Here is a 13,260-nt window from a genome sequence, read left to right as displayed (position 1 = left end):
CGGTCAGACATAGGGAGAGAAACATATCTGCTGAGGGCTAGATAGCGATTAGCTTCAGATAGGCAGGCAAGAACTAAAGAAGAAAACCAACAGCTCAGAGCTATACACTGCAGGGACAGGAGTCCAGCTTTCCCCGGACGGTGGAAAACAGGGACACACAACAGATACAACGTCATATATAGCGGAGAAATAGCGTTCATTGTTGGCTGTCCGCACACAGAATAGCCGGAATCCACAGCAATTACAAGTTCATATAGAGATGGAAATACCTTGAATTTTGGGGGGGCCTGAAAAAAAGCAGCAATCCACAGCAGTTACAAGTACACATAGCTGGAAAAAAAACTTGAATTTTGTTGTTTCGTGAAAAATTGCAGCAATTCACTGCAGTTACTTCTTGCTATATACATGCAAAGCAGCTTTTCAGGCTGTGTAACCCCAGAACAAGGATACAGAGCAATTAGGTCAGGCTATGTCCGCTCAATCCAGATATCCAGGGTGTGTACCCCCAAAACCTAGGTGGGAGACACCGAAATTCAGTCCAGTTATGTCCGCTCAATACAGCTTTTCACAGTCTGTAACCCCAAACCCTAGGTGGGAGAGACAAAATTTCAGTCAGGCTATATCAGCTCAATCCAATTTTTAAGGGTCTACCCCTTGTATTTTTCATTTATTTCTGTGACATTATTTCCACCAATAACTCAAGCAGTACAAGCACCGGACACTGGTACTAGAACACTGAAAACTGCTCTATAAATATAGTACAACTGCAGCCATTACTTCTCCGTCCTCCCAGGATCTCTTTTCGGGTCCTTTTCTCCCTCTGTTGAACCCCTTCCCCTCAATACGGTGTGATACACTAAACAATATATTTGATACTCAGGTCGCTCGTGCCTACCTATTTCCAAGGCCAATGGTGGCATTCTTCACAGTCACAGAAGTACAGTCAAGGATTGTTTGATGCGATATCTCAACCTTTCACCCTCACAAGTTTATTTCCTAAAGTATAAGGAAACTTTAATGAAGGACAATCCGAACATCTGGTGTGACCGTTGTGACAGGGCCAGGGGAAAAGTGGTAGAAGGAGTATACATTTCTCCCAGGTTCCTGTCATACACAATCTAGGTGCAGCTGAGCAAAGCTGCGCTCCTGGCTGGTGGGTATTACCAAAACCCTGGTAATGGTCTGGCTGCTGGAGCAGGGAGTATTGGTGTCTCTACTCCATTCAGCCACTCCAGGTTTTGGGACATGTGGGGTTAAATCCTTGCACCATACTTGGCTGGATTGAACTTTCATTTTGTGCCAAAAAGTGGTCAAGACAGCGATCCCTGAGCTAATCCCGTTACACTGTCCATTGAAAACTGCAGCACTGAAGTTACCATCTCTGGAAGTGGTACAACTTCTTTGTCTGCATTTAGCCATGCTCGATGCTATGCTAGCTGACTACACTTGGTTGCTCGAGGGTTCTCTTAATGCATATCACCAAGGGGCATCAGATGTGTTTTTCAGCACTGAGGCCACCTCCTCTGAGATCCCAAAGGAACTTCAAAAGATTTGTGTATTGCAGAAAAAGAGAAGAGAAAATAAGTGTAGGGCACAGAGGGATTGGAGAGGACAGAGCTGGGGTCAGCCGGTATTCCCACAACATGCGCCTATACTTGTCCCTCCTGGTGACAGTAGGCCCCTCAGTGGCAGTAATTTGGCCAGGGGGGCCATTAACGTGTCCCAGACCTAGGAATAAGTCTTGAAACAGTTTAGAGTTTTGCATGCATTTGCCTCTACCCACCGTTTTTGCTGCTTAGCTTCCCTCCACATCTACACTGCTTTCGCCCCTAGACATCACCCCTGTCCATGTCGGGTCGGTGGCCTTGTCGTCCACCAACTCCTCTTCCAATTGATCACTGTACCCTTACTGAAAACCGCACATAACCACAGCTCGGGCCAGGTCTGTGTTGTACCCTACACCCTGCTTAACGCAGCTGCCATGTCTGGAGTTGTGATGAGCGCATGCTAATGTTTCGTGTCCAGTGGAAAGGATGGGAAAGGATTTCACATAAGTCTGTCACCCATGGAAAATCATGGTGCAGAAACTGCGGGAGCTGACTCTGAGGAACCCTTGGGTTTTGGAGATGGAATGCCATCAAAGGTCTCTGCTGCTTACACACTCTGCTCAACATGTGGTACGTCGAGTTCTAGCGTGTGGGGACGTCGCACATCAAGTATTAAGATGCTGTGTACAGGTTACATTGTTGTGCAGTTCTTGTAAGGAGTTTATTTAACTGAAAGCAGAATTGTAAGACATGGAGGAAATTATAACGGAAAGATTCTTATTAGAGATGAGCGAGTACTTTTCGGATCAGCTGATCTGAACAGCACGCTCCATAGAAATGAATGGATGCACCTGGTACTTCCGCTTTGACGTCGGCCGGCCGCTTAACCCCCCGCATGCCGGCTACGTCCATTCATTTCTATGGAGCGTGCTGTTCGGATCGGCTGATCCGATCAGTACTCGCTCATCTCTAATTCTTATTCTTCACCTCAGGACAAAAGATGTCCTGTCTTTTTTTTTTTTTTGCATAGGAAATGTAAGGGGTCAGATTAGAACCTTTTGTTCAATAAACATAGATGATTAGAGTCACATAGAAGTGCCAACCAATTTGTACTTTTGTACAACTATAAGGGTGCATTCACACGATGTAACGTGCAGCGTGATCTGGTACGTATATGGCATGTCAGAGTTTGCGCGCTGTAAAAGCTCCCATTGATTTCAATGGGAGCCTGGATCGTATACGCCACCTTATTTTGCGGCCGTGATTCTCCACCACACTCATCTGTAACTTTTTTGTTTCCCTCTTCTCCTCAAATAGTTAATCTCAGCCTTCCTTATGTGATTGATATCTTTCCTTCCAATCAAGTCTAGGGTGAGTTCTTCCTTCCTATATCTTGTTTTCCCACCCTCACCTTAGTGCTCGCTCTTTTCCTTTCTGTCTGTGCTGGCTATACTGTTACTGTTTGTATTACATTGTCTGATCTTTGACTTTTCTTGTGACTATTCTTTTGGATTTTGATTCTGTACTGCACTGCTTGACTGATTCTGACTAACCTCCCATTTGTTGTTTGTCTTGTTTGTATTCTGTATTGTCACCTATATCATAAGAAGGGACTGCCACCCAGTTGTCATCTGGCGCCTAGGGCAGTTACGCAAGTAGGCAGGGAGAGGGGATGGGTTCAGTTTAGGACTCACTATATTGTTGTTCTCCTTCTCCCAGGGTTCATCAGAAGCTACTGGGGAATTGCTCTTCTAGAAATTCCCTTCTCAGTACTTGCAGACAGTTTTTGAAGGGAGGTTGTTCCCATCAACTTGGAGAAATTAGCACAAATCTTCTGTGGATGTAGGCTTACTCCAATCCTTCTGTCTGTTTATGTCATACCAGACAGACTTGATGATATTGAGATCAGGGCTTTGTTGGGGGTCATATAGTCATTTCCAAGTCTCCTTGTTCTTCTTTACTCCGGAGATAGATCTTAATGGTGTTGGATGGATGTTTGGGGTCATTGCCCTGCTGTAGAATAATGTTGGAGCCAATCAGACAAGTCCCTGATGGTACAAACTGCCTTGTGTTATAGCCAAATTTGAAGAAGCAGCAAGAAATGGGCAACATTGAGGACTATAAACACATTTGTTGACCGAAGAAATTTAGTAGAGTAGATGAAAGACCTATCAGACTGACTTCCCTTCTAAACCAGGAGATGTCCATCAGTGCCCTCAGCTCGGAACTGGCAGAACATGGGACCCAGGTACATTCATTCCTTGTTGGAGAAGATTGGCCAGAAGTGGTCTTCATAGAAGAATTATTGGTAAGAAGTCATAGCTTCAATGTGGAGACAAGGTCAAGACTCAACATGAAAACTTAGGAAATCAGGTGCAGAGAAATGGATGGGGAAGTTCTGGACTCATGAGTCAAAATGGGACGGAGGATAGTACAATAATCAGTGGCTTCAGGTTACAGTGGAGTATGGTGGAGGGTTCATGCGATTTGGCGATGCATTTTAGCAAATGGAGTTGAGGATTTGGTCAGGATTAGTGCTGATCGAGTAGTATTCGATCGAATAGGAATGCGTGTAATCGGCCGAACACCAAGGAGTTAAACGCATCAAATATTCAAAGCATTTAACCCCTTGGTGTTCGGCTGATTACACGCATTCCTATGCCGGCGAGATAGTTGATCGAATACTACACGCTGAACACTAGTCAGGATGAATGATATCCTCAATGTGGAGAAATACAGGCATATACTTGTCTGTAGTGCAATACCATACAGCAGTAGGGCTGAGCCGATCTTGAGATTTCAGGATCATTTTTAAAATCTGATTTCCAATCATTTTCCATTCGAACCCGATCCCGACTCCAATTCCGAGCCTGATGTAAGTCAATGGGATTTTTTAATAATCAAAAAACGGATTTTAAAAACGATCCTATTCACTACACAGCATGGAGTCCAAATATTGAAGGCTTCAACTTTTGGACTCCATGCTGTGTAGTGATTAAAAAATCCACCGGCTACTTAGTCCCCCCTGCTGTCCGGTTACCTGCACAGAACCGCTGCCGCACCCTGGAGCTCTGGGCGCTATTCTCGGTCCGGTCCTCTCTCATTCAGATGCCAACAGAGCGATGTGTATGCCCCTGCCTCCCTAGGCTAGTGTTACTGATGCTGGGAGTAGACAGGGCTTGTTGTGCCTACTCCCAGCATCAGTAACACTAGTTAGCCTAGGGAGGCGGGGGCGCACACGGCGCTCTGTCGGCGTCTGAATGAGAGAGGACCGGACCAAGAACAACGACCCGGAGCTCCGGGATGCGGCAGTGGTTCTGTGCAGGTAACTAGGGTTGAGTGATTGGGATCGGAATTCCGTTCCTGATCTTTTTTAGGCAGGATCGGAACCCGAACACGATCGTGAAATTTACTCGATCGCTGATCGGGATCCGATCTTTTTCGATCCCGATCGCTGCACCCTATACAGGAGTCATCAAATGGACTCCATATTGACCCTAAACATCCATACAACATCATTAAGGCTGAGGCCCCATGTTGCGGAAACACAGCTTTTTTTGTTGCAGATTTTGTAGCAGTTTTTTAAGCCAAAGTCAGGAGTGGAAAAAAAAAAAAATTCTTGTGAGCTTTGTGAACAGATTTCTCCTTTATCCAATGCTTTCTCTTTTCACAGATATGGCGAATGACTCCACCACCTTCTGTTTCGTCATTGTTGCTTTCTCGGGCCTCCGGGAAGACTTCTACTCCGTGTTTGGAGCTCTCATGTTCTGCATTTACAGCATCTCAGTTTGTGTTAATATCATGGTTATAGGGATAGTCCTCCTGAAAGACAACCTTCACCAGCCCATGTACATCATTATCGCTAACCTGGCCCTGTCCGACCTGCTCTTTGACACTATGACCTTGCCCCACATCATCTCCAAGTACTGGTTTGGGTCGGAGGCCATCTCCTTCTCGGCCTGCTTCCTCCAGATGGCTTTCGTCCATATACTGAACTGTCTTGATTCATTAACCCTTTTGATCATGGCCTTTGATCGGTATGTGGCCATCTGTAGACCTCTCCGGTATCACGCCATCGTCAGTAATAGAGTCTGCATGTTCTTATGTTTGGCCGCTTGGTTTGCCTCAGCTTCCACCGGGACATATGTCATGACATGGGGGTTGTTTCTTCCATACTGTGGCCCCAACAGGGTCAAATCCTTCTACTGTTCTGTGTCATCTGTGGCTATAAACTCCTGCATGGATTCCTCTACCGTCAGGAGGAATGCTCTCTACGCGGGTCTGATAATGCACATGGGCCCCTTCTCCGCCATTGTGGTGTCCTATATCGTAATAATCCTCAACATCTGCTCCATGAGCCACCTGGAGAACTGGCAGAAAGCCTTAAACACCTGCATCACCCACTGGTTTGTCCTCATCATCTTCTACATACCCCGTATAGTGGACTATGGCTACAAGACCCAGGTCAACCCCAACGCCGATGTCGCCGCCCTGATGATCTGTATCTACAGTTACGTGCCCCATGTCTGCAGCCCTATTATATTCTGTCTCAGGAACAAGGAGATCAAGAGGACTCTGGGAAATATGGGCAAGAAAATGCTTCGTTTTTAGGTTTTAAGTTTAGCAAAGTTAATTTATCTTTTATAATATTGGGAGGAATTTATTAAGACGGCGATGCACCGATTGTACTTGGTTCCTTCACAGGCATACGGCTTACCAAAATGACTAGGAGGCTGAAGGCTGTTAGTCATCCTCGTGTATGTGGGTGCGTAGATTTGTGATAGAACTCACACTAGTCTTCTGTTACGAGTTGTAGTAAATTTGGTGAGCCCGGGCACCCAGCACACGTACCCTAGTAAATGTGGACCATGGTCCTTATCCTCCTCCATTACTTTCATGTTCAGATTGTACTTAATAATGACTCTATGTAATATTCTGTACAACATACTGGAAACGGGAAAAAATCAGATTGGGGTGGAAAAGGATAATGCACTTTGCTATTGTGAGTTTAGTGTTTACAATTAGAGATGAGCGAACACTAAAATGTTCGAGGTTCGAAATTCGATTCGAACAGCCGCTCAATGTTCGTGTGTTCGAACGGGTTTCGAACCCCATTATAGTCTATGGGGAACAGATACTCGTTAAGGGGGAAACCCAAATCCGTGTCTGGAGGGTCACCAAGTCCACTATGACACCCCAGGAAATGATGCCAACACCTCTGGAATGACACTGGGACAGCAGGGGAAGCATGTCTGGGGGCATCTAACACACCAAAGACCCTCTATTACCCCAACATCACAGCCTAACAACTACACACTTTACACACTCAATACCACCTCTCTGACAGTAGGAAAACACCTTGAAACATGTGTATTTGGCACTTGCAGTGAGGAGAGCTTGTCACCAGCAGTGAATTTGGCCCTTGTAGTAAGTTGAGGTTGGCACCAACATTTGTTTTGAAAATCAGGGTGGATTGAGCCTCTAACCAGCAGAGTTTGGGCAAATTCATGGTGGAGGGAGCCTCTAAAAACCCCAGTTTGGACCAATTCATGGTGGAGGGAGACTCTAAAAACCCCAGTTTGGACCAATTCATGGTGGAGGGAGCCTCTAAAAACCCCAGTTTGGACCAATTCATGGTGGAGGGAGCCTCTAACCAGCCCAGTTTGGACCAATTAATGGTGGAGGGAGCCTCTAAACAGCCAAGTTTTGGGAAATTCATGGTGGAGGGAGCCTCTAACCAGCCCAGTTTGGACCAATTCATGGTGGAGGGAGCCTCTAACCAGCCCAGTTTGGACCAATTCATGGTGGAGGGAGCCTCTAAACAGCCCAGTTTGGGCAAATTCATGGTAAAGGGAGCCTCTAAAAAACCCAGTTTGGACCAATTCATGGTGGAGGGAGCCTCTAATTAGCCCAGTTTGGACCAATTAATGGTGGAGGGAGCCTCTAACCAGCCCAGTTTGGACCAATTAATGGTGGAGGGAGCCTCTAACCACCCCAGTTTGGGCAAATTCATGGTGGAGGGAGCCTCTAACCAGCCCAGTTTGGACCAATTAATGGTGGAGGGAGCCTCTAAACAGCCAAGTTTTGGGAAATTCATGGTGGAGGGAGCCTCTAACCAGCCCAGTTTGGACCAATTCATGGTGGAGGGAGCCTCTAAACAGCCCAGTTTGGGCAAATTCATGGTGGAGGGAGCCTCTAAACAGCCCAGTTTGGGCAAATTCATGGTGGAGGGAGCCTCTAACCAGCCCAGTTTGGACCAATTAATGGTGGAGGGAGCCTCTAAACAGCCAAGTTTTGGGAAATTCAAGGTGGAGGGAGCCTCTAACCAGCCCAGTTTGGACCAATTAATGGTGGAGGGAGCCTCTAACCACCCCAGTTTGGACCAATTCATGGTGGAGGGAGCCTCTAACCACCCCAGTTTGGACCAATTCATGGTGGAGGGAGCCTCTAAACAGCCCAGTTTGGGCAAATTCATGGTGGAGGGAGCCTCTAACCAGCCCAGTTTGGACCAATTAATGGTGGAGGGAGCCTCTAAACAGCCCAGTTTGGGCAAATTCATGGTGGAGGGAGCCTCTAACCAGCCCAGTTTGGACCAATTAATGGTGGAGGGAGCCTCTAAACAGCCAAGTTTTGGGAAATTCATGGTGGAGGGAGCCTCTAACCAGCCCAGTTTGGACCAATTAATGGTGGAGGGAGCCTCTAACCACCCCAGTTTGGGCAAATTCATGGTGGAGGGAGCCTCTAACCAGCCCAGTTTGGACCAATTAATGGTGGAGGGAGCCTCTAAACAGCCCAGTTTGGGCAAATTCATGGTGGAGGGAGCCTCTAAACAGCCAAGTTTTGGGAAATTCATGGTGGAGGGAGCCTCTAACCAGCCCAGTTTGGACCAATTCATGGTGGAGGGAGCCTCTAAACAGCCCAGTTTGGGCAAATTCATGGTGGAGGGAGCCTCTAAAAAACCCAGTTTGGACCAATTCATGGTGGAGGGAGCCTCTAATTAGCCCAGTTTGGACCAATTAATTGTGGAGGGAGCCTCTAACCAGCCCAGTTTGGACCAATTAATGGTGGAGGGAGCCTCTAACCACCCCAGTTTGGGCAAATTCATGGTGGAGGGAGCCTCTAACCAGCCCAGTTTGGACCAATTAATGGTGGAGGGAGCCTCTAACCAGCCCAGTTTGGACCAATTAATGGTGGAGGGAGCCTCTAACCACCCCAGTTTGGACCAATTCATGGTGGAGGGAGCCTCTAACCAGCCCAGTTTGGACCAATTCATGGTGGAGGGAGCCTCTAAACAGCCCAGTTTGGGCAAATTCATGGTGGAGGGAGCCTCTAAAAAACCCAGTTTGGACCAATTCATGGTGGAGGGAGCCTCTAATTAGCCCAGTTTGGACCAATTAATTGTGGAGGGAGCCTCTAACCAGCCCAGTTTGGACCAATTAATGGTGGAGGGAGCCTCTAACCACCCCAGTTTGGGCAAATTCATGGTGGAGGGAGCCTCTAACCAGCCCAGTTTGGACCAATTAATGGTGGAGGGAGCCTCTAACCAGCCCAGTTTGGACCAATTAATGGTGGAGGGAGCCTCTAACCACCCCAGTTTGGACCAATTCATGGTGGAGGGAGCCTCTAACCACCCCAGTTTGGACCAATTCATGGTGGAGGGAGCCTCTAAACAGCCCAGTTTGGGCAAATTCATGGTGGAGGGAGCCTCTAACCAGCCCAGTTTGGACCAATTAATGGTGGAGGGAGCCTCTAAACAGCCCAGTTTGGGCAAATTCATGGTGGAGGGAGCCTCTAACCAGCCCAGTTTGGACCAATTAATGGTGGAGGGAGCCTCTAACCACCCCAGTTTGGACCAATTCATGGTGGAGGGAGCCTCTAACCACCCCAGTTTGGACCAATTCATGGTGGAGGGAGCCTCTAAACAGCCCAGTTTGGGCAAATTCATGGTGGAGGGAGCCTCTAACCAGCCCAGTTTGGACCAATTAATGGTGGAGGGAGCCTCTAAACAGCCCAGTTTGGGCAAATTCATGGTGGAGGGAGCCTCTAACCAGCCCAGTTTGGACCAATTAATGGTGGAGGGAGCCTCTAAACAGCCAAGTTTTGGGAAATTCATGGTGGAGGGAGCCTCTAACCAGCCCAGTTTGGACCAATTAATGGTGGAGGGAGCCTCTAACCACCCCAGTTTGGGCAAATTCATGGTGGAGGGAGCCTCTAACCAGCCCAGTTTGGACCAATTAATGGTGGAGGGAGCCTCTAAACAGCCCAGTTTGGGCAAATTCATGGTGGAGGGAGCCTCTAAACAGCCAAGTTTTGGGAAATTCATGGTGGAGGGAGCCTCTAACCAGCCCAGTTTGGACCAATTCATGGTGGAGGGAGCCTCTAAACAGCCCAGTTTGGGCAAATTCATGGTGGAGGGAGCCTCTAAAAAACCCAGTTTGGACCAATTCATGGTGGAGGGAGCCTCTAAACAGCCCAGTTTGGGCAAATTCATGGTGGAGGGAGCCTCTAACCAGCAGAGTTGGGGGAAATCAGGGTGGAGGGAGCCTAGTATTAGCAGAATTGTGCAACGCTTATGGTGGATGAGTATGAGGATGCGGAGGAATTGGAGAGGTTGAGTACAGACATGGAGTTTCATGTTGGGGTGCTTTACACAGGTGGGCACAAAAATGACGGCTCTACCCAGTGGTGGTTCATTTTTATCAAAGTGAGCCGGTCGGCACTCTCAGCTGACAGACGGGTGCGCTTGTCAGTGATGATGCCACCGGCTGCACTGAACACCCTCTCAGATAGGACGCTGGCGGCAGGACAGGACAGCACCTCCAAGGCATATAGGGCAAGTTCAAGCCACAGGTCCAACTTCGACACCCAATACGTGTAGGGCGCAGAGGGGTCGGAGAGGACAGGGCTGTGGTCGGAAAGGTATTCCCGCAACATGCGCCTATACTTCTCACGCCTGGTGACACTAGGACCCTCCGTGGCGGCACTTTGGCGAGGGGGTGCCATCAAGGTGTCCCAGACCTTAGACAGTGTGCCCCTCGTTTGTGTGGACCGGTGAGAACTTGGTTGCCTACTGGAGGAACTGCCCTCCCTGCCGCCAACGTCACATGCTGGAAACATCTCCATCATATTCTGCACCAATTGCCTGTGGCAAGCATTGATGCGATTGGCCCTCCCCTCTACCGGAATAAAAGACGAGATGTTGTTTTTATACCGGGGGTCAAGGATAGCAAAGATCCAGTACTGGTTGTCCTCCATGATTTTGACAATACGCTTGTCGGTTGTAAAGCACCCCAACATGAACTCAGCCATGTCTGCCACAGTGTTAGTTGGCATGACTCCTCTGGCCCCACCGGAAAGTTCAATCTCCATTTCCTCCTCATCCTCCATGTCTACCCATCCGCGCTGCAACAATGGGACGATTCGAAGTTGCCCGGAAGCCTCCTGTATCACCATCACATCATCGGACAACTCTTCTTCCTCCTCCTCCTCCTCCTCCTCCTCCATTAAACGCAGTGAAGCGGACAGATGTGTGGACCTACTCTCCAGCTGTGACGGATCGGATGCTATCCCTAACTCCTCTGTGTGATCTGAGTTATCCCTGATGTCAATCAGGGATTCTCTCAGAACACACAAGAGCGGGATTGTAAGGCTCACCATCGCATCCTCAGAGCTCACCCTCCTTGTGGACTCCTCAAAGACCCGTAGGATGTCACAAAGGTCTCTCATCCATGGCCACTCATGGATGTGAAACTGAGGCAGCTGACTTTGTGGCACCCTAGGGTTTTGTAGCTGGTATTCCATCAAAGGTCTCTGCTGCTCAACCACTCTATTCAACATCTGAAACGTTGAGTTCCAGCGTGTGGGGACGTCGCACAAAAGCCGGTGTTGTGGCACATGCAGGCGTTGCTGGAGAGATTTTAAGCTAGCAGCGGCTACTGTCGACTTGCGAAAGTGGGCGCACATGCGCCGCACTTTCACCAGTAGCTCTGGAACATTGGGGTAGCTCTTTAGGAAACGTTGCACCACTAGGTTGAAGACGTGGGCCAGGCATGGAACATGTTGGAGTCCGGCAAGCTCCAGAGCTGCTACCAGGTTCCGGCCGTTATCACAAACGACCATGCCTGGGCCCAGGTGCAGCGGCTCAAACCATATTGCCGTCTCATCGAGGAGGGCATCCCTCACCTCGGAGGCAGTGTGCTGTCTGTCCCCCAAGCTGATCAGCTTCAGCACAGCCTGCTGACGTCTACCAACGCCAGTGCTGCAACGTTTCCAACTCGTAGCTGGGGTCAATCTAACAGCGGAGGAGGAGGCGGTGGCGGAGGAGGAGGCGGTGGCGGAGGAGGAGGCGGTAGAGGAGGAGGAGGAGGGGGGTGTTCTTCTCGTGTCCCTGCCAGGAATGTTAGGCGGGGAGACGAGGTACACCGGGCCAGTTTGGGAAGCAGTCCCAGCCTCAACTACATTCACCCAGTGTGCCGTCAGTGAAATGTAGCGTCCCTGTCCGCATGCACTTGTCCACGCGTCGGTGGTCAAGTGGACCTTTGTGCAAAGCGCGGAACTAAGGGCCCGCCTGATGTTGAGTGACACGTGCTGGTGCAAGGCGGGGACGGCACACCGGGAGAAGTAGTGACGGCTAGGGACGGCATAGCGAGGTGCCGCAGTTGCCATCAGGTCCAGGAAGGCGGGAGTTTCAACAAGCCGGAACGCCAACATCTCCTGGGCCAGCAGTTTAGCGATGTTGGCGTTCAAGGCTTGCGCGTGTGGGTGGTTAGCAGTGTATTTCTGCCGCCGCTCCAATGTCTGAGAGATGGTGGGTTGTTGTAAAGAAACGCCTGATGGTGCCTTTGATGGTGCAGGAGAAGGAGATAAGACAGGACCAGGGGAGGATGAGGTAGAAGTCAACAAAGTGGCGGAGGCAGATGAAGTGGTGTCCTGGCTCGTCCTCTGGAGTGCATCGCCAGCACAGTCAGCAGTGGCAGTGGCAGAGGCAGTGGCAGAGGCAGTGGCAGTGGCGTGAACGGCAGGCGGCCTTTGTCCTGCCGTTGCTGCCTGCCACTGATTCCAGTGCTTGGATTCCAAATGACGGCGCATTGAAGTGGTGGACAGGTTGCTCTTCTCAGAGCCCCTAATCAATTTCGAGAGGCAAATTGTGCAGACAACACTATATCTGTCCTCGGCGCATTCCTTGAAAAAACTCCACACCTTCGAGAAACGTGCCCTCGAGGTGGGAGTTTTTCGGGGCTGGGTACGAACTGGAACATCTTGGGAGATTCCGGGTGTGGCCTGGCTTCGCCTAAGCTGCTGACCTCTGCCTCTGCCTCTAGCTACCCTTTTTGGTGCTGCACCTGCCTCAACATCCACACTACTTTCCCCGCTTGACATCCCCCCTGTCCAGGTCGGGTCAGTGTCCTCATCATCCACCACTTCCTCTTCCAACTCCTGTCTCATCTCCTCCTCCCGCACAATGCGCCGGTCAACTGGATGCCCTGACGGCAACTGCGTCACATCATCGTCGATGAGGGTGGGTTGCTGGTCATCCACCACCAAATCGAACGGAGATGGAGGAGACTCTAGTGTTTGAGCATCTGGATACAGATGCTCCTCTGTTAGGTTCGTGGAATCGTGACGTGGAGAGGCAGGTTGAGGGACAATGAAAGGAGCGGAGAACAGCTCTGGGGAGCAGGGACAGTTTGGGTTATTGTTCTGTAAAGCTTCG

The 13,260-nt window shown here is 49.4% G+C and overlaps 1 protein-coding gene across 1 annotated transcript; it reads left to right on the top strand.

Annotated features, from left to right (window-relative positions):
• The first annotated feature begins 4,850 nt into the window (after nucleotides 1-4,850).
• LOC142194205 (olfactory receptor 10A4-like) lies at nucleotides 4,851-6,158 on the top strand. The gene is made up of 2 exons (XM_075263223.1): nucleotides 4,851-4,872; nucleotides 5,221-6,158. The coding sequence occupies exons 1-2, from the start codon at nucleotides 4,851-4,853 to the stop codon at nucleotides 6,156-6,158; spliced, it is 960 nt and encodes a 319-aa protein (XP_075119324.1).
• The last annotated feature ends 7,102 nt before the right edge of the window (nucleotides 6,159-13,260 follow it).

The sequence above is a fragment of the Leptodactylus fuscus genome, chromosome 2 (assembly GCF_031893055.1).
Source record: "Leptodactylus fuscus isolate aLepFus1 chromosome 2, aLepFus1.hap2, whole genome shotgun sequence".
Classification (NCBI taxonomy): Eukaryota; Metazoa; Chordata; class Amphibia; order Anura; family Leptodactylidae; genus Leptodactylus; species Leptodactylus fuscus.
The sequence above is the reverse complement of the archived record's forward strand: the minus strand, read 5'-3'. Positions and strand labels throughout refer to the sequence as shown.